Genomic DNA, 25,058 nt, shown 5'->3' with positions numbered 1-25,058 from the left:
TAATGACAAGGATGTCAACAACTACAACACTAATTCTAACCACTTTAATTGTCATGCCAACCACTACATCAACCACAACAACAGCCACCCCAACCACAACATCTGTCATGCCTACCACTATGACTGCCATGGAAACATGGCAGTCATAGTGGCCATCTGAATACATCAACTCCTTCAGCAACTGATGGTATAGCATTCAATTCAATTCAATTTACTGCTACTAAGTCTTTATTACTAAGATCACTCACATGTTTGATATTCATGAAGTTTGTCTTATATCCATCAGTTCTGATGACTCAGCAAGGGTATAAGGATAAATATTAACACCATTAGCTTGTTTTTAAACGTGTTGGCCGTTGATTGTAAGGGAATTGTCTCATACCGTACACCTTAATGCATGTCCTAAAAAGTATTTTTTAAGAAAGGTTGGAAAATATTTGGGATGGAAATGTTCTGTTCAGTATTAATGAGTCATAAATAAATTCAATCTGTAAAACATTTCCATGTTTTAGCATCAACACTGAAATGCATGTCGTTCTCTCGCATTCTAGTGGAACTTTATGTGCTCCATGAATTGTTCATCCCAGTCGCCAGTGTGCCACCAAACATAGTTGATTTATTCAGAGCAGCACACAAAAATGAAAGCTTCCCTGTAACCCTCACATCTTCTTTAAAAGTTATAGAACTAAATATAACAACAGGTAAGTTACACATTACATATTTAACAAGATTTTATGCCAATAAATAAACGTACTGTACGATAAAATTGGGCGAAATATCTTTAACAGTCTGTCATCCAAACTCCACTTATGGCCTGGAATGCAAATGTGAGGATGGCTTTGGTTGGCCATGTGAGATGTGCAACAGCTACAATTCATGCAGTAGTGACATCAGTCAAACCTGTACATGCATTTATGAACAGTCATTTGTACACCAGTACTGTCAGCCAATTACAGGTAAGGTTTTAAAACATTGCTTTCTGGGATGTGCATAAACTACTCAAAAAATAATTTTGGATTCCTCTCATTGCTCCACAGAAATCGCTGAGTGTCCTGGTATGAAGATTATGTTATTGACCAAAATTTTCAATTATCTGTATTTTCATTGACATTTCAAGTCACCATTTCATTTTCTTTTTTGACAGTGCCAAACACAACAACAATACCAGAATTACCAACAGTGACAAACACGACAATACCAGAAATGACAACTGTGACAAATGCAACAATGCCAGAGATAACAGTGACAAAAGCAACAACGTTAGAAATGACAACTGTGACAAATGCAACAACACAAGAAATAACAACAGTGACAAACACAACAACACCAGAAATAACAGTGACTAATGCAACAACACCAGAAATAACAACCATAACAAACGCAACAACACCAGAAATAACAACAGTGACAAACGTAACAATGCCAGAAATAACAATGACAAATGCAACAACACCAGAAATTACAACCATAACAAATGCAACAACACCAGAAATTACAACCGTGACAAACGAAACAACACCAGAAATAACAGTTACTAATGCAACAACACCAGAAATAACAACAGTGACAAACGCAACAACACCAGAAATAACCACAGTGACAAATGCAACAACACCAGAAATAACAACCGTGACAAATGCAACAACACCAGAAATAACCACAGTGACAAATGCAACAACACCAGAAATAACAACCGTGACAAACACAACACCAGAAATAACAACTGTGACCAACGCAACAACACCAGAAATAAAAGTGACAAATGCAACAACGTTAGAAATGACAACTGTGACAAATCCAACAACACCAGAAATAACAACCGTGACAAACACACCAGAAATAACAACTGTGACCAATGCATCAACACCAGAAATAACAACAGTGACAAGTACAACAACATCAGAAATAACAACCATAACAAACGCAACAACACCAGAAATAACAACCGTGATAAACACAACAACACCAGAAATAACAACAGTGACAAATGAAACAATGCCAGAAATAACAGTTACTAATGCAACAACACCCGAAATAACTACAGTGACAAACGTAACAACACCAGAAATAACAACCTTAACAAACGCAACAACACCAGAAATAACAACTGTGACGAACACATCAACACCAGAAATAACAGTGACAAATGCAACAACGTTAGAAATGACAACTGTGACAAATCCAACAACACCAGAAATAACAACAGTGACAAACGCAACAGCGCCAGAAATAACAACAGTGACAAATGCAACAACACCAGAAATAACAACTGTGACAAACGTAACAACACCAGAAATTACAGTTACTAGTGTAACAACACCAGAAATACGACTGACTAATGCAACAACACCAGAAATAACAACCGTAACAAACATAACACCAGAAATAACAATGACTAATGCAACAACACCAGAAAAAACAGTGACAAACACAACAATGCCAGAAATAACAGTTACTAGTGTAACAACACCAGAAATACCACTGACTAATGCAACAACACCAGAAATAACAAAAGTGACAAATGCAACAACATCAGAAATAACAACCATGACAAACGCAACAACACCAGAAATAACAGTTACTAATGCAACAACACCAGAAATAGCAAAAGTGACAAATGCAACAACACCAGAAATAACAACCGTGACAAACACAACAACAGAAATAACAACAGTGACAAATGCAACAACACCAGAAATAACAACCGTGACAAACACAACAGAAATAACAATGACTAATGCAACAACACCAGAAATAACAGTGACTAATGCAACAACACCAGAAATAACAACTGCAACAAACGCAACAACACCAGAAATAACAGTTACTAATGCAACAACACCAGAAATAACAACTGCAACAAACGCAACAACACCAGAAATAACAGTTACTAATGCAACAACACCAGAAATAACAACAGTGAAAAACGCAACAACACCAGAAATAACAACCATGACAAACACAACAACACCAGAAATAATAACCATGACAAACGCAACAACACCAGAAATGACAACTGTGACAAATCCAACAACACCAGAAATAACAACAGTGACAAATGCAACAACATCAGAAATAACAGTGACAAACGTAACACCAGACATAACAACCTTAACAAACGCAACAACACCAGAAATAACAACTGTGACGAACGCAACAGCGCCAGAAATAACAGTTACTAATGCGACAACACCAAAAATAACAACAGTGACAAACCTAACAACACCAGAAATAACTATGACTAATGCAACAACACCAGAAATAACAACAGTGACAAACGCAACAGCGCCAGAAATAACAGTTACTAATGCGACAACACCAAAAATAACAACAGTGACAAACGTAATAACACCAGAAATAACAATGACTAATGCAACAACACCAGAAATAACAAAAGTGACAAATGCAACATCAGAAATAACAACCATGACAAACGCAACAACACCGGAAATAACAGTGACTAATGCAACAACACCAGAAATAGCAACAGTAACAAATGCAACACCAGAAATAACAACCGTGACAAACACAACAACAGAAATAACAGTGACTAATGCAACAACACCAGAAATTACAGTGGCTAAGGCAACAACACCAGAAATAACAGTGACAAATGCAACACCTCCCCCAAAAATAACAACAGTGACAGATGCAACATTGACAAATATAACAATGATATTTGCAACAACACCAGAAATGACCACAGTAACAAATACAACATCAAAGATGACCACAGTGACAACAAAAATCATCCCAACAGTAGCCACAACAACTGTAGCTTCTGTTATAAATGGGACATTTACTCTTAACATGGATTTCAAAGCGTTGTATAATAATGAAAACAGTTCTGTTTATAAAGATATTTATGATGCTGTAAGTCATATTTAATTTTTATGTTTCAGTTTTGTAACAACATGGATGAACTTATGATACAAACTATAATATTTGCTTTGCTTGAACATGTTAATGTCCCAAACAGACTAAAACGAAATGTCAGGAGCTTGTGTCAAAAGATTGTACTGTGAAGAGTCTAACCTTTCGGTGAGTCACATTTTATAGTTTATCATACGCTACTTCAGAAATATATTTTTCAGAACTACATGGCATTAAAGTGTGAATGTGTGTGTGAATGGCTGAATGTAATATTTAGAACTCTGGGGTCTTTTGGACTTGATAAAGCACTATATACTGTAAGTATAGTTAGTATAGACCATTTACTATGTAAAGTTAATGTGCTGGTTCACATAGATCATTAGGATTGAAAGTTTATAGTAAGGTATTTTGGGGCAACAGTGTCAACATTGGTAGGAGTTTATTTTATAATCAGTGGGTTGCTGGTTTGAATCCCTGCCCCGTCTGTCTAGTCGTTTCCTTGGGCAAGACATTTTACCAACCTTGCCTGCTGGTTTGTGGTCAGAGGGCCAGACAATCACTATACAGTTATACAGTAAGTATATAAACAGCTATATGTAGCTGCTTATATAAGCATGTAAGCTGTTATTGTCTGTTAGAATCAGGTTTAGAAATAATGAACTACTAAGAGTGTGAAACCTCACTTCACTTTGTGGCTGAATTTGAATTCAGATATAATTTTGTATTCCAGGAGTGGAAGTACCATCGCTGACTACACTCTCATTAGTTCTTCTGGGGATGAAAAACTATTTGATTTAGCAAAAGATAAAGTGTTAAATCAACTGGCAGCAAAGTATCCTGTGGACTTTGTCAGTAAGTGACTGTCAACAAATTTGGACCATGTTTCAGCCATCTTCAAATTTATAGATAGTATGGTGGGGAAAATGTTTAGCTTTTTTGTGCTTTTTCCCCATCTTTGTGTCACACAGGTGTTAAACAATTAACTACATCAGTTGATCCCGGGACAATAATTGCTGGGGTTTCAGTCACCCTGACATGTGGACCTCCTCCGACTAATCTGGGTTCAGACCTGACGGTGGAGTGGACACGTTCTGGAACTCTCCTGGACACAGTTACACCCAACCAAGACAGAACGTCAATATACACAATCCCAAGGTTTTTGAAAATTCATGATGGTAGGAATCCACTTCTTAGTGTTGAAACATAGCAGCTTGGATGGTTACGTGTAATTAACATCCGTCTTTAGGAGATTACAGCGATAATGATGGTTTTGGTTTTGTCTTTTAGGAACATATGTGTGTAAAATGAAGCGGAACGACGGTGCCACTTTCACACAGAGCCTCACCTTAACGTCCAAAGCAGCACCACAGATTACCGTGAACCCAGTCAGAGGAACGGTGCAATGTGGTGATTCTGTGTCTGTGTCGTGTTCTGTTAACACTGGCTACCAGGTTCAATTTAAAGACCTGGATCTTCCAAGTAAATATTCAACAAGCATATATTTTCATGCTTTATAATAATACCCTGTGGCATGTAAAAGTTTCAGTCTGTAAGTATTTATTACGAACTATACTCTAAGCAAAGTGTTATGATTCTGTTGTTTAGCTCCTGGTTTGGAAATCAACTATGTTTACAAAGCCCCTGATGGATGTACCGAACGGGAAGAGACGATAACCTGCCAAGTGACAACTAACCCACAGGATTATAAAATAATAACTCTGGAATTAATCAAAGCTGGTGGGCATTGATCCAGACAACAGAACTCTGAAAAGCTAAATAAAAGACCAATCAGGTCACGTTTACAACTGCTCCCAAAATTATTCAAAACCCTGGTTGATTTAGATTTAAAACTATTCAACTAATAGGTTTGTTTGTGATTACAAGTGACACAGGTCTCTCCAAAAATATATTGGGATGATATAGAAGGGTAACATTTATTTATTTATTTATTTTTTTACAATATGTACCTTTTCAGTTTTTATATGCATTGTATTTAGGAAATTGTCTGTCAAAATATAATCTTAATAGTCTGTACAAATTCCTGTTTTGGCATTCCAGCAGTCAAATCATACTCAAAATCTCCGAACAACTTTTTGCATGTTTTAATTGGCTGGCACTCTGAGTGGGCCTCTCCAAAACAATAATATTATTTCAATTGGAAGAGGTTGGTAAAAGTAACGAAAGGTTTTACTTGTAAATCTGCCAGGGTTGCGCACATTTTGGGGCTGTACAGTGACCTGGATAGTGATTAGAAAATATGTTAAAAATCAGCTAAGTCATTTTATCTTTTTGTTTAGTTGTTTGTAAAGCTGACGGTGTATTCAGTGCCGGATCGGTAGGTTTTCAGGCTGTTGCATCCTGTGAAAAAGGCAAGATGGGAACCATAACAGCAGTTTGTAAGGCGGATGGCACATATGGAGATATCCAAAACAACTGTGTTCTAGAAGTCGTACAGAATCTGCTCAGTGAGTCGGAGGTAATCTGGTTCATCTTATGTCTATACTCTTCTTCCTAAGACATTTTATTTACCGTACTGAAATGTTAGGTCCTCAAAACGAAAAAAATCTGGGAAATGGGAAGCATAATACATGACAATGACTGACAAGAAATATGAGAATAGATGTTTTTTAACAATAAAATTACCATTTTATGTAATTCTAATAACATTTATTCCAATCATACTGTGTCCTGTCCTTACTGTATAGATTCTAAAGCTGAGAAAACCTGAACTATCACATTAGACTCTTAAATCCAAGACCAAATTGATCAAAAGCCCACATTTAGAAAAAGATCATCTAAACACACAACACTTCATGATGCATTCATGAGGCCATAATTTGGATAGATATACTGTAGTGATACAACTTATGCATTTTATGCTCTAACTGATTTGGATTTAAGTATTTCTATAACTTGAAGTAATAAACTTTGTTTGTGAACCTTGGCAGGCATTGGATGTGGTTACTCTGCCAGCATTCTTGGAAGACCTCAAGGGTGCAACTAAGAACAACTCTAAGACCATAACTGATTCTCCAGCCACCATCAGCGCCATGGTGAAAATCTTTGCAAATATTGGCAGGAGGGCCAATTCTTTAAAAATCACAATATCTGAACAGTCTACAAAGGTAGGCAGTGCGGATTTGTGTGCGGAGGTGGTTGTTGTGCAGGACTGTATAGGCAGTTGCCTAGGCCAGCATTGAAAAGGGAGATGCAGGGACGGCAGAAAAAAAGTACAACTTATCCAGATGTTAGATTTTAAAACAATTATTTATTATATTTGCTCTTTTCCTGTTTTTTAATCCAGAATCTCCTGGAAAGTGCAGGCATTCTTACCAGTGACGCTGCAAAAGGCTCATGGGATGAACTGAACAATAACAACAAAAGTGAAAGCTCAGAAAACAAAAATGCCAGCTCTTCATTTTTGAGCGCCTTTGAAGGGATAGCAGCCCACGTCGTCAACGAACCTTTGAGCATAAATACACAGTATATTCTTTTCACCAAAGTTAATTTCACAAACAATTTCAAGGATGACTTTAATTCCTCCGTGGAAATAAACATACCAGAAGCTGAGGGAAGCAGGCAGTCAATCGCAGTAATGTTATTTGCTTCCATGGACAACGTGCTTCCTGCAAGGGAAAGCGTGAACACGTCGTCCAGCGTCATCAATGGAAGGGTGGTGCTTATTCATCCAGAATCAGACATTAACAACATATCGATAGCATTTGATGTTCTGAATGAGACCCTGGGAAAGCCTAAGTGTGTTTTCTGGGATTTCGATCTGTTTGACAGTCTTGGAGGATGGAGTGATGAAGGCTGCGCCTTTGTACTGAACGAAAACGGAACAGTCAGGTGCAACTGCAACCACACCACCTCCTTCTCCATTCTGATGTCGCCTGACAGCCCACAGGATATTGTGTTGGACTTTATAACCTACATTGGACTTGGCATATCCATGGGCTCCCTGATTGTATGTCTCATCATTGAAGGCATCGCATGGAGAAAAATAAGAAGACATTCAACGTCGTACTTGCGTCACGTCTCCATCGTCAACATCGCAGTGTCTCTCCTGATTGCAGACATTTGGTTCATTATTGGAGCGGCCGTTTCAAACACAAAAAGTGCGCCGGCCTGCACAGCCGCTACCTTCTTCATCCATTTTTTCTACCTGGCCCTGTTCTTCTGGATGTTAGCCTCGGCCCTGCTGCTGCTCTACCGGACCCTCAGTGTCTTTGAGGGAGGGCTGTCTAAACTAACCATGCTGATCATCGGATTCTCTTTGGGATATGGAGCTCCGCTGATCATTGCAACAATAACCATTGCTTCAACTGCTCCCTCGAATGAGTACATCCGGGAAAACGTCGTCTGTTGGCTCAACTGGAACCAGTCTAAAGCTCTGCTGGCCTTCGTGGTCCCTGCTCTCATGATAGTAGTGATAAACTTAATCATCCTGGTTGTGGTGTTGTACAAAATACTGAGCAGAAGAGGTGGAGCAAATGCATCCCAAGCAGAAGGGAAGAACGTTCTGTACGTGATTGCCAGGAGTTTGGCTGTGCTCACGCCGTTGTTCGGACTGACTTGGGGTTTGGGAGTCGGAGTCATGCTCAGCCCAAAAAACAGAGGGATGCAAATTACGTTTGCATTGTTCAACTCAGTCCAGGTAATATTTCATGTACATAATAACTTTTCATACTTTTATCCTGCCTCTTAATGTGAAAAAAATGAAAAGGATTTTATTTGATGTTTCTCTGAAGGGTTTCTTCATTCTGGTGTTTGGAACACTGTTGGACAAAACGGTGAGTTTGTCTGATCTGTCAGGATTTTGTTGACAATACAGTAAAAAGGGGGATTTGAAGCACAGAAAGTGCATAGCAAACATCTCATTTTTTATGTTATAACTTTGGAATCAGTCAAAGGGTTTGTATTACAGAGATTTCTTTTTCCTACATAATTTGTCAGGTTTTCAGTAGCATACTAACCAACGGAAATAACTTTTTAGGTGCGATCAGCGATGACCAAATCTCAGGGATCTTCCTCGCATAGCAAGACAACAGTAAGAGGTTTTCTTAATTCATTCATCTCATTGAATAGCCACGGTTCAAGCTTCTGACATTTACTGTTATTCTTGTTTCAGAGCACCAGCGCTGGAACTCTTTACAGCTTCTTTAACAAGCTGAAAAAACCAAGACGTATGTCATTTTTGTTTTTCATGATGTACTTCTTTAAAGTTTTATTTTGGTCATAGTACTTACATTTTAAAATCAACAAGTTCCACGATGTATATAGACTTAGCTTATCTTCCAGTAAATGAGTTAAAAAGACATTAAAATCATTTCTTAGTTGTTTTTTTGTCCAAGTCTTTGTAGTTTATTCTCTTTGTCACAATTTCAAATATGGTGTCACATGTTCACACATTCCAGATCATTATTTCACAACGTTTTATTTCAGGTTTATTGAGCTTTATTGAGAATAACTTGAAAACTGTTAAGTTAATTTAAAATTTGTCTGAATAAATACAGTAATTCAAATTTACTTGTATTATTGCAAGCCGCTGTATGAGTCTATTCACATACAGTGAAGCATTTAAAAACATATGCAACATACTCACAAATGTTCACTATAACATTTTTCTATTCATCACAAGGTTATAACAGCACATTTCAGTATATTTTATTGAATTTAAAAAAAAATTATATATATATATTTATATATAATACAAACACACAAAATATATATTTAAATTACATAAATTTACAAATAAAAATTTTGAAATTGTTAGAAACTAAATCTATCCAGACCAGCTGCCTTCTGAAGTCACCTATCCAGCAAACATTGTAAATCTTTGTGTATTTAATTTCATAGGTTTTTTATAGGGAAAAAAAAAACAGTTTTATGAAGACCAGGGTTAGTTTGTTTCAAGATCTCTCAGAGCCAGACAAAGAGATTATGAAAAGCCTCACGATAACTCTGGGCGATATGCTGTAGAATATGTTCACCTCATGTACTTTGTCTTGTGCTCCTAAAATAAAATGTTTTGTGTGTAAATCTGGTAAAGATGAACCCTAAAAGACAAGCTGCCTCACCAGCAGGAAAAGTATTAACACATGAGCTGAACACAAAGGCTTCAGGTTTTCACCAGAAAACTGTTTTTAAAAATTCACACCTCAAACTAAATAAAACATATTTTTGTTGCAGGTCCTACAGGTGGCTACCACATGTCTTCTCGTGGATCCAACACTTAATCCAATGCAAAGTCAAACAAATCAATATTATTTTTTTTGTACAGAATTTGTTCTCATCAAGTTTGATTTGCTTTTTAATGGATTGTGAACAAGTGAAGGAAACTGAATCCACTGCTTTCAGCAGCTGCTACTTGTAATAATAAATCTTTCTTCACATAATGTACGCATGTCTTTTTAAAATGTATAATAATCAGCAGTAATGTCTGTAAACATTTTTCATCCCAACTTTTGACCAAATGTTTCCTTTGTTTCTTATGGTCTAAGATTTATTTGGTGGAAAAGTGCAAATTATGTTAAATTTTGAGAAGCTTATATCAGATTATTTTGAATAAACACATAATATACAAAGTAATATACATAATATACTACGTTTCATTTCAAAAAGTAGATGCGGAGATGTTGCATTTTTGCAAAGCAAGTTACCCAAATGACTTTAATCCAATTATGACTCTAATGTTGCTGTAACATAACACTTCTACTATTAATGTGAAGTAATGAATTTTATTTCGTAGTAGCTGTTGACGCTTCCCTGTTTTGTATAATGTGCGTGTATGTATGTGTGTTCTACTTTTATAAAAGTACTATATATTTTATTCATTGTTTTCCCAAACCTAAATATTCTAAAATGTCATCTTAAAGACTTGTACAGAAATTTTGTTTTTTTGAGCCATTCTGCTTTTATTTTGTTTTTTGTTTTAATAAACTCCTCCATATTAAAGGCTTGACTCAGAGTTCGAAGAGTAAACTCGTACAACTGGTTACATGCAGTGCTGCTGAATACTGAAATACCTGTGGTGTTCAAACTGAGACAAAGAAGGAAATGAAAATGGTTCCAGCCCATCTGCTGAACGCTGTTGTGCATCAGTATCTGGTATCCTTCATGTTGGCAGTGAGTTGAAGTTGTCAGAAATGAAGTTGCTAAACCAGACTGGCAAGGTTCTGCAAGTCGTGGACGATGTTTAAGGAAGTGAGCTCCAACGCAGTAACTCATCAGAGGACAAGAAGAGGTAAAGTAATCCTAAAGTTAATTTAAAATGTCGTCTGAACTGATTTTATTACTTCATGCTAACATAAGAAAAGCTTCCTATTCACAGAGTGATTGTAGAAATGAGTTAAAGGGTTTTGTTTTAGACTGAGACACATTGGCGGTGGGAACAGAACATTAACGAGGTTTTATTTCTGTTGGACATATCAGTTTACAGCAGAGTAGTTTTCAGTTTTACTTTTAGCTCTCTGTCGACCCAGTACTTTTGCATGTTTAACTTTACGTTTCTCCCATTGCAATAAGAAAATAACACACCCACACTTTACAATGCATCTAACAGTAGAAAGCGCAAATTGTCCAAAAAAATTCAATGATGGGAGAAAAACTAATTCCACCGTATTAATGCTGTATCTCGCACAGTTCATGTTTTTTGTCACTTAATTGCATGATTCAGTAAATCAGTGCTTAACTGTGTTACTGATGTTTGGTTTTATCTTCTGTCCAGTCAGGATGGCTTCACCTAATGTGGCCTGGTTCAGTTTTATGCTGCTGGTTCTGTGCTGCAGACTGAATGAACTGGGATTCAGACAGTCTGTGTCTGTTGTGGAGGTGAGCATGAAAATCATCCTGACTGCATCGTTCCATGCAACACTAAATGTGTTTTGATTTAGATGCATATCAATTCCTGCTACCTTTATTGTTGGGTACAGTCTGCATTCTTAGCTAACTTCAACTTGTCTATTTCAGGAAGTGACTGGGACTGAAGCAATAATTTTGAATGTTGGAGGACGGAGACCAGGTGAGTTATGCTAAATATTATACAGTGATATTTTCTCCAAATGATATTAAAATTTATTTATAATTTAAGTTTGGATCTAGACGTTAGATACCCAATCAAAGAGCTGCAGTAATAATGACCATTAAAACTACTTTCTGTGTATTTTCTTTTTTTATTTTCCAAGTATCCATGACAACCTGCTGTCCAACGTCCCTCCCCTCTGATGGACTGCAGTGTCAGTATGAAGATGGTGTTGCTTGGAAACGTGACATCTGTAACTCCACTAAAACATCCAGTAATTCTAGCAGTCAGATCTGCACACACAGATATGAACTCCATTATGATGGCAGGTTTTGTCAACCAGTCACAAGTAAGTATAATAACTTGTTGCTTTTTCATTGTAATTTAGCTTTCTGAATATGAGTTGGTGAATAGAAATGCACCCATCGCTGGGTATGGGATGGCCAATCCATCTTTATGTCCCCTAGAAGATGGCAAATCCACCATTAGGTCCCATTTGACTCCAAAATCTCATTCAAAAGTATGCATGAATGGCAAATCCTCCCAAATGTCCATTTAAGAGAATACCCAAATTTCCCCATTGTCAGTCCTCCCAAAAGTCCATTTTATCCCAAGTTTCCCTTCACCCTAACCCAAAGACCCCATCCCCAAAATACCCATTAAAAAGTACACTCAAAAAAAATCAATGCCCCTTGGTGGTGGTTTGTGGTATTTAAATCAAAATGGGCTAGATGGGAGCATTAGCTGGAGTTGAAAGCGATTTTTTTTTGGAGTCTGAAGCCAACTTTGGGGGTCTTTCACGGGGTCACAGAGGGTCAAACAAATTAAGAGTAAGGAGGGATGGATCTCTCAGGTGACCTTTGTCCTGCCTCCTGGAACCTTTGATTAGGATTTTTCAAAGTTGGCCATATATTCCCTCCTTTTGTCCTGTTTTGGGGGTGGGGTGTGCCCCTAATCAGGGTAATCTAGCTTTCTGAATATGAGCTGGTTAACATGTTTCAATTCATTTCTTATTAATGATCCTGTTTGACCTTTTTTGGCAGTGATGACAGACATGCCACCAACCACAACCACAGAACAAAATCACAAACCCCTGTTTCAATTCCTAATGCCTGAAATCAATGTACGAATGGCAGCCTTGGCAAATGCAACAAAGGCTGATTTAACAAAACCAACAATGGCCAGACTGTCAAACTTCACGCCAGGAAGACAAACAGCAAAGATAAACTCTGAAGAATTGACAGAAGGATTTATGACATCAGAAGATCTAACATCACCTTCAAAGACAACTATTGCAGTCAAACGAGACAACTTCACCATCAACATGCCGTTTCAGGAGTCATTCAAAGACCAAACCAGCAGAGTTTACAGAGACATCCATGATGCGGTAAGTCCTGATCTGTTTGGAGTCCTGAAGTGCTGATGGTTTACATACCAACTGTTTGTCTTACACAGATTGAAAAGCAGTGTCAGTACTATGTGTCACAACATTGCAGAGTGCAGAGCTTAACCTTACGGTAAGTTAAAAATAATGAAAGAATTGAGCAACTTTTATGTGATTCAATGTAACTGAAAGAACTTCAACAGCAGCCTGTTGAAGTTCAACCCAACAAACATTTCAGTTTGTTGGATTCAAACTTGTTTTCACCCAGTTGACCAATCATTTACCAGTTACAGGTTATTTATTTGCCATATTTCAGCTAATCCAGGCTTAGATACTCCATTGTATTTGGTTCTACTGCTTATTTTGAAACTGATTTATTTCATTCTTCGTTACAGGGAAGGAAGTACTGTTGCTGTTTACAGTCTCAGAGCTCCAGCTATTGATGATGACCAAGTTAAAAGAGTAAAATCTGCAGTATTTAATGAACTAGCTGCAAAAAATTACCCAATGGAGTTTGTCAGTAAGAAAGGCCCAATAAGTTTGGGACATACTTAAATGATTACATAAATTGTAATTCAAATTATTTTCGTGAATGACTGTGTGTCTTTTTGTCCTCTAAAGGTGAGAAAAAATTACAATTTAATCCAAGAAAAGTCTTCTTGAAGGAAAGTGTGACTGTAACCCTAACCCTAACCCTAACCCTCCACCAAACACTCTCAATCTGGGCACCCAGTGGGATGCTGAATGGACAGTTAATGGTGTAGTTATTGAGCCAGATGAAACCCATAGCATCTCCAACAATTACACGGAGGGGAAGTCAACATTGACAGTGTCCAAGTTTCTTCGAACTGATGACGGTAAGCAATACAGTCACCGTGTAGATAATCATGATATCATTGAGTTTTTGCTAATGTGTTAATGGTCAAGCTTGAACTTTCTAGAAAAAGTAAATTGGTTTCTGAAAACCATTCATGTTTTTATCTACTGCTATATTCTGCTGTATATGTAAACATAACTCAAGCCCAAGAATGTTCAAACTCTACACAAATGTAGATTTAAATCCATCCTGTAAAATGCAGGGTTTTGAGGGAATAAACCGATACACATACAGTATGTACTAGTTGGTTGGAAAACATGTACATGAGAAAATAAGTCATTCCATTTTCTTGTCAAATGTACATAAAACAAATTCAAAGATTTAATTTTAAAAAATACCTACCTTTTTTTGTCTTTGTTTTTTTAGGTTTTTATGAATGTAAACTGAAAAGCACTAAGTTCATTTTCAAACAGAAAGAAACCTTCATATCCAAAGCAATCCCACTGATTCATGTTAAACCAGTCAGAGGAATCATGAACTGTGATTTCTCCAATAAGATCAAACTGGAGTGCTCTGTCAACAGACCCTATGTGATAGAGTTTATCGAATCAGATTACACAGGTAAGATGGATGGATGGATGGATGGATGGATGCAAATGTGTTCATACCTCTATTATATTTAACTTCCTCCCAAACCAAACGTTCATGTTTTTTTTAGTTTATGATGACAAAATCTCAGCTGAGATCACAGTCCCTCATGACTGTACAGACAAGATCATTTACACTTGTGAAGAGGAAATGTACACAAAATATCAAAAAGTAATCACAGTTGAATTCACCACAGAGCGTAAGTAATCCTTTAGACAATACTAAAATGTTTAGACAATACTAAAAACTAAGTAAAACACTGTTATTTCCTTTAGCTCTGATATGTTTCAGTGATGAGTTCGGTAATGGACCGTTGGGCTTTAAGGCGGTGGCAGACTGCAAAAACAACAAGGTGGGAGAACGGACGGCGGTTTGTAAAGAAGATGGTAAATTTGGAGATCTACAAGATAACTGCGTCCTGGCACCTGTTTATGAGCTGCTTGATCAGTCTGAGGTGACAAAGTCCTCATGCAGCATTTAAAGCTGTTTTAGTTACGTTTAGTCACCTAAAGGGCAAACAAATGATGTAAATTTATGATGAAAAGAATCATTTTTAGACATTTGCTCATAATTGCATGGACTGAAATTTTGTTGTCAAAATCAGATGTAATAGAAATATTTTCTTCCTTCAAACATGACAGGCTCTGAATAAATTTACACTGGCAGCATTCTTGGAGCAACTCAGGACAGTGACTGTCGGACATGCTAAGGACATAACTAACTGTCCAGCCACCATCACTGGCATTGTTAAGATTTTCAACAATGTAGAAAACATTACTTCATTCTTCGGTGTGAAAATAAGTCAAGATTCTATGAAAGTAAGTATATTTTTTTCACTGACACTCTAAACTAATATCTTCATGCTCTTCAGTATCTTCAGTATTTATCTTTCTATTCAATTCAGAATATCCTGGAAACTGCAGGTGTTCTCACTGTTGAGGAGGCAAAAGATTCATGGACATTTCTCAACGGTGATTCCAACAATGAAACAGAGGAAAGTGATGATGCTGAAATGAAAAGTGTCAGCTCTTCACTGTTGAACTTCTTTGAGAGGGTGACAACCCATCTGCTCAATAAACCCTTCAGCATTACCACACCTCATATTCTACTGAACAAAACTATATTCACAAACACGTTCAACGCAGACTTCAACTCCTCAGTGGAAATAGACATTCTGGAGGCTGATGAAGGGAATCAGTCAGTGACTGTAATATTATTTGCTTCCATGGGCAATGTGCTTTCTACAAGACACGAATATGACCATTCTTACAGTCAAAGGGTTGTGCTCATTCAGTCAGAAGCTAAAATTACAAATTTATCATTAATATTTCGTGCGTCAGATCAGAATTTTTATAAATCAGAATGTATTTTCTGGGACTTCAGTCTCTTTGAAGGTCTTGGAGGATGGAGCAGCAACGGTTGCTTGTCGGTTTTCAGAGAAGATAAACTGGTCTCCTGTAACTGCAACCACACCGCCTCATTCTCCGTTCGGTCAAGTTTTTTGCTTGCATATTTCATTAACACCACAATAAGTTTAATTGCAGCTGTCCTTTCTATGATTTTTCTGATCATTTGTCTCATCATTGAATGCGTCACGCTGAGACGAATGAGCCAGAACAACCCATCTTACTTCCATCATGTTTCCATCATTAACATTGCTCTGTCCGTCCTGGTTACATTGATTTGGTTTATTATTCGACTGACCATGTCACTGCCACAGAGTGCGCCGGCCTGCACAGTCGTTATGTTCTTGATCCATTTCTCCTACCTCTCCCCGTTCTTCTGCATGTTAGCCTCGGCCCTGCTGCTGCTCTACCGGACTCTCAGTGTCTTTGAAGGAGGGCTGTCTAAAAGATCCACACTGGCCATCGGATTCTCTTTGGGATACGGTGCACCTCTGATCATTTCAACAATAACTATAGCTGCAATAGCTCCCTCAGATCAGGACATCCAGGAGAATATCATCTGTTGGAGAAACTGGTATAAGTCCGAAGCTCTACTGGGGATTATGATCCCTGTGTATATGATAGTGGCTGTAAACTTTATAATTCTGATGGTGGTGATATCCAAAATACTGAGAAGAGTTGGAGGAAATGCAGTCCATGCAGGAGAGAAGCATGCCCTATTGGCAGCTGTCAGTTTGACTTTGCTCACATTGTTTTTGGGAGTAACTTCGAGTCTGGAAGCTGTAACTGTGGCTCCCTCGAATCTAATGGGAATCTATTTTGGATTATTTGTCTTTCAGTTATTAGAGGTAGTGTTTTATTTTCTCTACTAATATTTAAATATTTCCAGTTGTTTATTGTTATGATATGATAGACTAGAAATGCGAAGTAATTTGACAACACATACTTCCTGTGTTCATGCAGGGATTTGTCATCCTGGTGTTTGGTACCTTGCTGGATCAAACGGTGTGTATGTCTCAATCAGTGAATTATGAGGGGCTTGTCAAGTAATCAGAGAATCCCACCCTGACTGTTTTACAGTGTTTTACATGTGAATAAAACATGTCAGCCAACACACTTACCTTATTCTGTTTCAGGTGAGGTCAGAGATACAAATGTGTTGTTGTTCCTTGGTGGGACAGAATAGAAGGGTAAGAAAACTGATCGATTATGTTTGTTTTCTTATGTTTATAACTTTTTTGTGATTCAGTCTCTGACTTTTGTTTTGTTTTAGAACAACATGGCTGCCTCATCATCTAGTGAACTGGAAACGTTACATGAGGAAGAGGTATGTCAGTAAAAATTAATATGAAGAAATGTACTCAATATTATTTTTAATAACCTTGGAGCACAGTCAGAACACTAATATAGAATGAAAAATATAACAAATATATAATATCTGTCATTTAATTAGGGCAAAGCAAATGCGTCGAAGGCAGTCCGTCATGTACTGTTATAAAACCCCTGTGATATCTGTGTCACACGTATATTGAGGTCTGACTTGATAGTTGTTTATTTTCTTTAGATGATAATAATCTATGTATGATTTGTAATAGGGCTGCACAGTTGGTAGAGCTGTTGCCTTGCAGCAAGAAGGTCCTGGGTTCGATTCCTGGCCCGGGGTCTTTCTCCTTGGTGTTTGCATGTTCTCCCTGTGCATGTGTGGGTTCTCTCTGGGTACTCCAGCTTCCTCCCACAGTCCAAAAATATGACTTTCAGGTTAATTGGTCTCTCTAAATTCTCCCTAGGTTTGTGTGTGTGGGCATTGGGTGTGTGTGGGGGGGGTGGGTGTGTGTGTGTGTGTGTGTGCATTGTCCTGTATGTCTCTATGTTGCCCTGCGACAGACTGGCAACCTATCCAGGGTGACCCCGCCTCTCTCCCGGAACGTTAACTGGAGATAGGCACCAGCAGCCCTGCTGACCCCTCTAAGGGAAAAGGGTGTAAGAAAAGGGATGGATTTGTAATAGAGAACTAATTGAAAGCCTAATTTAAATATAACTAGAAAGTGTGCAAGTCTCAGTACTGAATGCTTTTGGTGAAAATGGCAAAAGCATTTGAAGCCAACTGCTGAAGACTTGCAGAAAGTAAGAAATAGCCAAAATTAGCTAAAAAGTTAAAACTACCTAAAATACTAATGATAGCATCTAGGCTATACCCAGCACTAGCATGCTGGGTTACAGTAATATATTCTATGTAATGTAAATAATAATGATAAAATAAATAAGGTAAACCCTAAAATTTGAAAAGGACAGAAACGTTCCCCTGTTCCTTCTGATAATGAAATTCATACCTCTATGGTTCCTGAGATATCAACATTTGTTTGGAGGCATCGTTGAGCACGGTGACTACAAAAAATATGTCACTAAGCATTAGACATCAGACAAAATGCTTGTCTGATTATTCCCAGGTGTTAAATAGCATAAAATCTGTTAAACTGCCCAACCTCAAAATGGCCACTGCCTAGTGTCTTCCATGACAGCTCTGAAACTGATTCATTGCAATTAACAGGCAGGACCTAAAACATCCACTGTAAAACACAACAGACATTTTATATTGTAATTCTCAATTCTGCCACAGGATGGAGCGGTTTCCACCATTTCTATGGGGTGAAAAATTCATAAAAAGATGAATATTATAAAAAGTATGAAGGTTATGAATACCAAGAAATACCACTGACATTAGGAGAGAAAGCTGAATAGTATAAAAGTTGAACAGTGAAAATAGCACAAAGTATGCAGGAGGAGAAGCTTGGCGAAATTTACGGAGCAACAAGAAAAGTGGAACTCAAGAGTGTGAATTGAAATAGCCTTCACCTTCAGTAGGGAAATTCCACTGCAACAGCAGCAAATGCATATAGATTCATATAAAGATAAGAATATAAAAAACTAACATACTGTACAGTAAGGGCAGAAATTCAACACCAATACGGTGAACTCCAATCCAAAGGAATGTTCAATTGAGTAGGTTATTTTAAATAGATATGCATAAAATGTGAATATGTATTTAAAGATTAAATAACAACCAGATATTTACAGTGAGTGACAGTAAAAACTGTGCAACAACAGAGATGTGCAGACACCATCGCTAATGTTCTTTAAAATTAGTAAAACTGCACAAATACCACCATGTATGAAATGTATACATTTAGAGAATTCAAATCAGAAACTTTTTTCAGTGTTGTAAGACACAGTGGCATAGAGCAATGTTCCTTTTTTCAGCTTGCTATTGTATTTTAGAAGAAAAAATAAATATTACTTTAAAACATTGCAAGTATTTGTGGTTTAAATTTGCTTTGTTATTTAAGACAGCAAATACTGACAGTTTATTCTATTATTGTGTACATCGTGAACATAATTATATATATTTATTATATAATTATTGACTAATTATGTAATTATTGAATAATTATGAGTTGACTGATAATGATGTATTTTTCCTTATAGGTTTCATGAGTGGCCTCAGTGTGTCCTCTAATGCAGTGGTCCCAAACCTCCCAAACCCACTCTCCTTCACCAAAACAAATTCTGCACCCCGCCACCCAACCCTCACTTCTCTACACTGTAACCCTCACATGGAAATCGCACGCCGACAGTAAAAGAAAAACTTTGCTTTTATTTCAACTGTTGATGTGAAACGGAGATCCAACTTTTTCTTTCATATTTTTGTGGGAATCAGATTTAACAGCTATAGAGTGACACATCTTCATGTGACAAAAAGCCGCAATTGTCAACTGAGCATTATTTGTCTGGACATCTGTAGAGCTGTGCTGGATTCTACCCAAGGCCACTGATAAGCTTCCACCACGAATCAGAGACAATGGCGGGGACAGATGTCTAATGCTTAGTACACACATTCTGACATAAATTCTTTATGGCTTATTGAGCTTCTGTACAGTAGCAATAAAAAGGCCTTGTGATTCTGATTATGTGTCAAAGCCGGTTCGATAGCGGCATAAGATTGAAACTAGTATTGTACTTTTGTATTGTAGTTTCTCAAGTCTCCCTAAAAATATGTTTTGATTTATTCTCAAATGATAATTTTAATTATTAGCTTCATTTAGTTATCAAAAATGTTTTGAAATTTGTTTCTGTTTGTTGTGATGTTATGTTTTTAAGGTCTTAAAAGTACGATGATAGATTAAACTGAAGTAATACAAAGTATCGGTAGCAGTATCAGCGGTGGCGGCACTATCTTTAATGATATTCCATTAAAATCCTTCGGTATTGCAAATAAATGCATACACAATGTGCATTGCGTTGTTTTTTGTTTTGTTTTTTTGTTTTTTGTTGTTGTAAGACGCGATGCCATGAAGGAGGTCCCAATGGAGACGGGTAATGTCAAAAACATTTATTTTATTTTTAGGTCAGAACTACTACAAACAGACCAAAAAAAAAAGAAAAAGATCATTGCAATTTGAAGTTGGTCACCAGGAACTGACACAGTTACTACTGCTCTGGGATATACCAGTCAGAGTGCGTAGGCCTGTCACAATAATCAATAAATCAATTAATCGCATGATAAATTAAAACAAACTCAGTAATTTGGAACAATTTATTGTCCAGCAAATGTTTTTATCATGACAGGCCTAAAAAGGGCAGCGACAGAAGGACAGCAAAAGCTCAGTTCTCAGGTTGTTCTTCCTGAGAATCCTCGGGAAAACAGTCTCTGTTGTGTCTTCTTCAGGACTGAAGTGGAGTTGGAGTTCCAGGTCAGGTCTTCACTGATGTAGGTGACCTGGTACCAATAGATTTGGCACCATCCCCACTCCTTCCCCTTTTATAACGATGGGCTGAATGTCTGGTTTATACCTCCTAAAGTCGACAATAAGTAGCTGTAGACAACTCCTGTGTTTGCTTTTTCAAATACATACTCCATAGTGTGGTGGGCATAACGACACCAGGTTACCCAGCTGATCTTTTAATTAGACTGAATGACTGAGGAAAAACTTGAAAGCGTCTGTGATTCTATCCAAGGTAACTCCTAGTTCCAAACACAACTTTATTGCGCAGATTTAAAGTTTCTTTGTAAATCCCAAGAAATCTATCCAAACTATATCTTTGCAACATAAACAACAGATAACCAACCTTAGAAGTATTTATTTATTTAAGTTTATGATATGCAGAATGCCTATTGGACAGTTACTTTTACCTGAATCTCGTTTTAGGAGAGAAAAGTTTTGTTTGAATGAGCTGGAAGGGTATCAACTAATTTGCTTCTATTATAAACAGATCCTCCCTCCAACCTGATCATCTTCAGCAGGGATGAGGTGGAGCTGGGATAGAAGAACACGCTGATCTGTCGTGTTTCTGGGTTCTATCCTGCCTACGAGACATGTGATGTGTGACACACATTAAGTAGTATCTAATTTGATAGTGTCAGCATTTATGTGTCTTCATACTGGTTCCTTTTATCATTATATACCTCAACAAAACAGCTCAGTGTAATTTGAAGCTACAATAGTCACCAAAGAATATTTTGCCAGTAACAACCATTTTAAAAGCTGACCTGAACCAGGTATAAAAGAAAGCGTAGATAAACGGGTTCAGTGTAGAGTTTGACAGAGCAAGCCAGTTAACGGTTTCAATCACAGAAACCGGGATAGAAAAGAAAATGCAAAGGAAGAAAGGAGACCAACAAAATAGAAAAACTCCCAGAACAATCGCCAGAGTTTTGGTGGCTTTTCTCTCCATCTTACTGGCTGTTGCTCTGGACTTTATGCTTTGGATGCTTCGTGCCTGTCTCTGTGCAACAAGGAAAATCTTCAGGTAGATGCAAAGCATTATGACCACTGGAAGGTAAAATGATAATATAGGTCCAATAATGTTTGCCGTGATTACATCCAGAAAACACATGTCAGCACATCCGTAAGGGGACAGTCTGGGAATTATCACTCCGATGCTAACGAGAGCAGAAACACCCCAGCTCACTGTGATCATGATGGCAACAACATGACGGCTGATTTTAGATCTATATGTGAGAGGCTGACACACAGCATAGTACCTGTCAATTGAAATACAACACAGGTGCATAATAGAGCATGTACTAAACAATATATCAAAGCTGTCACGTACCTTACAAAATAAACTCTCATTATAGGTACATGAACTGAGAGAGAAGGCCATGCTGAGAGGAAATACTAAAATCCCAACCAGCAGGTCGGCCACAGCCAGAGACAGAATGAGAGTGTTGGTGGGTGTGTGAAGCTGTTTGAAGTAAATTATTGATATTACTACAAGGAGGTTTCCACATACAGTCACAAGAGACAGAAGTGTCAGAAACACATACACCATTATACATACAACAGAAGGAGTCGCGGTTAGTTTGTAGCTAAACTGATTTATCTCATAGCATGGATGCTGTAAGACAGTCACAACACCTGTCCTGTTTTCCATGAAGACCTAAAACTGAATTCAGGTTACATTAAAAGTAAGGCAAACATTTAAAATGCATTTAATAAAAGGTTAAATTACATAAATGTAAACAAAGAGTGGCTTTTCTGATACCTGATACTGCTGATCAACCCTTACATGCTGTGCTAGCTGCTTACAGCAACGTGAGTCTCTGTGCAACGAGGCAACATGTCAGTGCAGGTTGCTCTGTGGCACGATGGTCTCTGTGCACAAGCTTTTATGTCTTACTTACCAACCTATCTTTGGATGCTACAATTTCCATCCAATAAGGACGGGCAAACTCCATGTTGCCTTATAGCATGGCAACGTGTGTGTGGGCGTATAGGGCCCAGCGCGGTTGGACTGACGTTAAACTGCTGACACATGGTTATGTGGTTTTCAGATGTTTAGTTTCACACAGACCTGTAGTTTTCATGCCAGGCCACTATGTGGTGCTGTGATTTTAGCATGTTGTTTGAAATGCGCCCAAGCTTTTGACCCATAGATTCCACCTCATGTAGGAACTTGTACTCATTTACACAATAAGATATTCAAGATGTGGACCTTTCCCTAGCCTGTAAGGCAGGCATATCAGAAATGTATTATCATAATATGACTGCAGGAACTATAAATGTTACTGAAAATAGCTTGGAGTGCAACAATTTGAGGAAGTTACTTTGTGTAGGTGAAATATTTGGTAACATTTGTTGTGTAGTGTGGCAGAAGAGGGTAGGGAGATATTCCACCAGAGTTGTTCAGAACTACAACTAAGTTGCTTGTCAAAAGTGTATAAATTGTTTTCACTAGAACCATTTACTCACTTTCTCAGATCTGTTTGTATTAAATCCAGAGTAGAAGGACATTTACACAATGTAAAGGGAAATTTACATAGGATTGACTTTGGACGCAATACCAAGCATCATGAAAATTTAATTTGGTATTTGTTAATTGTTTACAAGTCATTACATTTTTCTCAACATAATGTATGTTTAGCTAATATCACATCGACTGCTGTTAGCTAAGCTGGAAAGTTTATTCTGCCTGTATTTTGATTGACTGAGTCATTGATTTGGCAACTCAAAGCCCCAGAGCATAAACTTTGTGCCACTTCAGGATGGCCTTGTGGTTATGTATGTGCAATGGGGTTTTGTTTATATTTCATTTCTTTCTTTGTAGATCTACTTCACCCACCAGGTTCAGGGTTGTGTTTTTTGTGGAACGTCTTCCACATTCCCTCACCCAGGCCCTTTTCAAATGATTATTTTTTTCCCATCACCTTTCTGTGGCCATGTCCAAATCTCAATAAACACTTAAACTGGCATGTTGACTGTTAAGCTACCAATCACTCATTGAACATTGACATTTTTATGAAAAATAAAAGTAATGAAGCCTAACGAAGCCTCATGGTGGATCAATTAAAGGTGCGAAGTCCCCGAGCTCCCTGAGTCTCCTAACACTCACACTCCACACGAACGCAGCATCACAGTCTGCTCACACACACCTGCACACACCTGGCTCCCTACAGCTTTGAAGAAAGAACAAAACCTTCAAGGACACATGATGATGTAAACAAGGACAAAGTTAAACCCAAAGAGCTTTATTAGATGGAAGCAGTAAAGTTTTCAATGTAGTCAAGAGAATTAATACTTTTTCTTTTTTTCTTTACAAAGATTGCTTCCTGCTCAATTATAATATAATCTACGAAACATCTGAAAAGTTTAACTACTGTATCCTACAGTATTCGGATACATAAGGCACCAGTATTTTAATACTGTTGTGTAGTTTTATAATCCAAGGGGAAAGCAGCAGCTCAGTGCAACTTGTGTAACTTTATGTTCCTTCAGCGTCTAATGAGGAAAATAGCACAATCTGAGTCTTTTATTTAAGATATAGAAAAGATTTCCAGAGCTGGGAATGTTAAACATGAATGTTATGCACATTATGCACCATGGCCCTTTAACTCAGGGTGACCAGAACCACAACCCTGTGATTGGCTGGCAGGATGTGAATGACAAAATGAAGCAGAAACTGAGGTTTATGTGAATCACCAGGTTCTGATTTGCTGATTCTCATCATGTAGTTCCTTCACCTACAAGTACAGTCCAGAAAATCTGAATATTCTAAAACACACATTACAGAAAGTGAAACCCGGATGTTATCTTGATTCATCAGACAGTGAAATATTTCAAGCTTTTCTTTGCTGTAATTTTTGACAATTATGGCTTACAGGGAACAAAACCCCTAAAATCACTGCCTTAGAAAATTGTGAAAAAAGTTTAAAATTTGAACCTCATGATGTCACATACTAATCAACAAATAAACTCAAAACATCTGGTCTAATAATTTCCTGCAGGAGTGATAAAGCTTATCTTATCTCTCAATCCGTGTCAGTAGGACTCAATCATTGGGTGAAAATAATAAACTTAATTAGTAAGTTATTTTTTTCCCTTTTTTAGAGTAAACTCAAACTTCACCCAC

At 37.5% G+C, this 25,058-nt stretch overlaps 4 protein-coding genes across 4 annotated transcripts; 3 read left to right on the top strand and 1 right to left on the bottom strand.

Annotated features, from left to right (window-relative positions):
- Positions 1-69: 69 nt before the first annotated feature.
- Positions 70-2,694, top strand: LOC114158639 (location of vulva defective 1-like). Its single transcript, XM_028040332.1, has 6 exons — positions 70-187; positions 552-701; positions 789-956; positions 1,038-1,055; positions 1,145-1,947; positions 2,612-2,694. Exons 3-6 carry the CDS (start codon positions 857-859, stop codon positions 2,612-2,614), a joined length of 924 nt encoding a protein of 307 aa, XP_027896133.1. The 5' UTR covers positions 70-187; positions 552-701; positions 789-856; the 3' UTR covers positions 2,615-2,694.
- A 1,274-nt stretch (positions 2,695-3,968) lies between these two features.
- On the top strand, positions 3,969-10,830 carry LOC114158637 (adhesion G-protein coupled receptor F1-like). The gene is made up of 12 exons (XM_028040329.1): positions 3,969-4,041; positions 4,604-4,725; positions 4,842-5,048; positions 5,161-5,352; positions 5,479-5,610; positions 6,171-6,349; positions 6,822-6,998; positions 7,178-8,530; positions 8,625-8,666; positions 8,870-8,923; positions 9,005-9,059; positions 10,066-10,830. Exons 4-12 carry the CDS (start codon positions 5,178-5,180, stop codon positions 10,110-10,112), a joined length of 2,214 nt encoding a protein of 737 aa, XP_027896130.1. The 5' UTR covers positions 3,969-4,041; positions 4,604-4,725; positions 4,842-5,048; positions 5,161-5,177; the 3' UTR covers positions 10,113-10,830.
- Positions 10,831-11,600: 770 nt separating this feature from the next.
- Positions 11,601-20,282, top strand: LOC114158636 (adhesion G-protein coupled receptor F1-like). Its single transcript, XM_028040328.1, has 16 exons — positions 11,601-11,706; positions 11,845-11,896; positions 12,060-12,245; positions 12,940-13,283; positions 13,352-13,413; positions 13,676-13,800; positions 13,902-14,137; positions 14,524-14,718; positions 14,816-14,944; positions 15,021-15,199; positions 15,387-15,563; positions 15,650-16,999; positions 17,115-17,156; positions 17,288-17,341; positions 17,425-17,478; positions 19,635-20,282. Exons 8-16 carry the CDS (start codon positions 14,631-14,633, stop codon positions 19,641-19,643), a joined length of 2,082 nt encoding a protein of 693 aa, XP_027896129.1. The 5' UTR covers positions 11,601-11,706; positions 11,845-11,896; positions 12,060-12,245; positions 12,940-13,283; positions 13,352-13,413; positions 13,676-13,800; positions 13,902-14,137; positions 14,524-14,630; the 3' UTR covers positions 19,644-20,282.
- Positions 20,283-20,542: 260 nt separating this feature from the next.
- On the bottom strand, positions 20,543-23,959 carry LOC114158295 (trace amine-associated receptor 1-like). The gene has a single exon (XM_028039656.1). The coding sequence runs from the start codon at positions 22,581-22,583 to the stop codon at positions 21,627-21,629; it is 957 nt and encodes a 318-aa protein (XP_027895457.1). The 5' UTR covers positions 22,584-23,959; the 3' UTR covers positions 20,543-21,626.
- Positions 23,960-25,058: the final 1,099 nt, after the last annotated feature.

The sequence above is a fragment of the Xiphophorus couchianus genome, chromosome 15 (assembly GCF_001444195.1).
Source record: "Xiphophorus couchianus chromosome 15, X_couchianus-1.0, whole genome shotgun sequence".
NCBI lineage: Eukaryota > Metazoa > Chordata > Actinopteri > Cyprinodontiformes > Poeciliidae > Xiphophorus > Xiphophorus couchianus.
Note: the sequence above shows the minus strand (reverse complement) of the source record. Positions and strands in the feature narration are given on the sequence as shown.

Excerpts from the sequence above, each read along its gene's own strand:
- LOC114158639 (XM_028040332.1), top strand. The coding sequence starts at position 857 with ATGTGCAACAGCTACAATTCATGCAGTAGTGACATCAGTCAAACCTGT.
- LOC114158637 (XM_028040329.1), top strand. The coding sequence starts at position 5,178 with ATGAAGCGGAACGACGGTGCCACTTTCACACAGAGCCTCACCTTAACG. Across the intron at positions 5,611-6,170 it reads TCTGGAATTAATCAAAGCTG|TTGTTTGTAAAGCTGACGGT; the intron begins GTGGGCATTGAT and ends CTTTTTGTTTAG. Across the intron at positions 8,531-8,624 it reads CATTGTTCAACTCAGTCCAG|GGTTTCTTCATTCTGGTGTT; the intron begins GTAATATTTCAT and ends GTTTCTCTGAAG.
- LOC114158636 (XM_028040328.1), top strand. The coding sequence starts at position 14,631 with ATGAACTGTGATTTCTCCAATAAGATCAAACTGGAGTGCTCTGTCAAC. Across the intron at positions 17,157-17,287 it reads GTACCTTGCTGGATCAAACG|GTGAGGTCAGAGATACAAAT; the intron begins GTGTGTATGTCT and ends ATTCTGTTTCAG. Across the intron at positions 17,342-17,424 it reads TGGTGGGACAGAATAGAAGG|AACAACATGGCTGCCTCATC; the intron begins GTAAGAAAACTG and ends GTTTTGTTTTAG.
- LOC114158295 (XM_028039656.1), bottom strand. The coding sequence starts at position 22,583 with ATGGAAAACAGGACAGGTGTTGTGACTGTCTTACAGCATCCATGCTAT.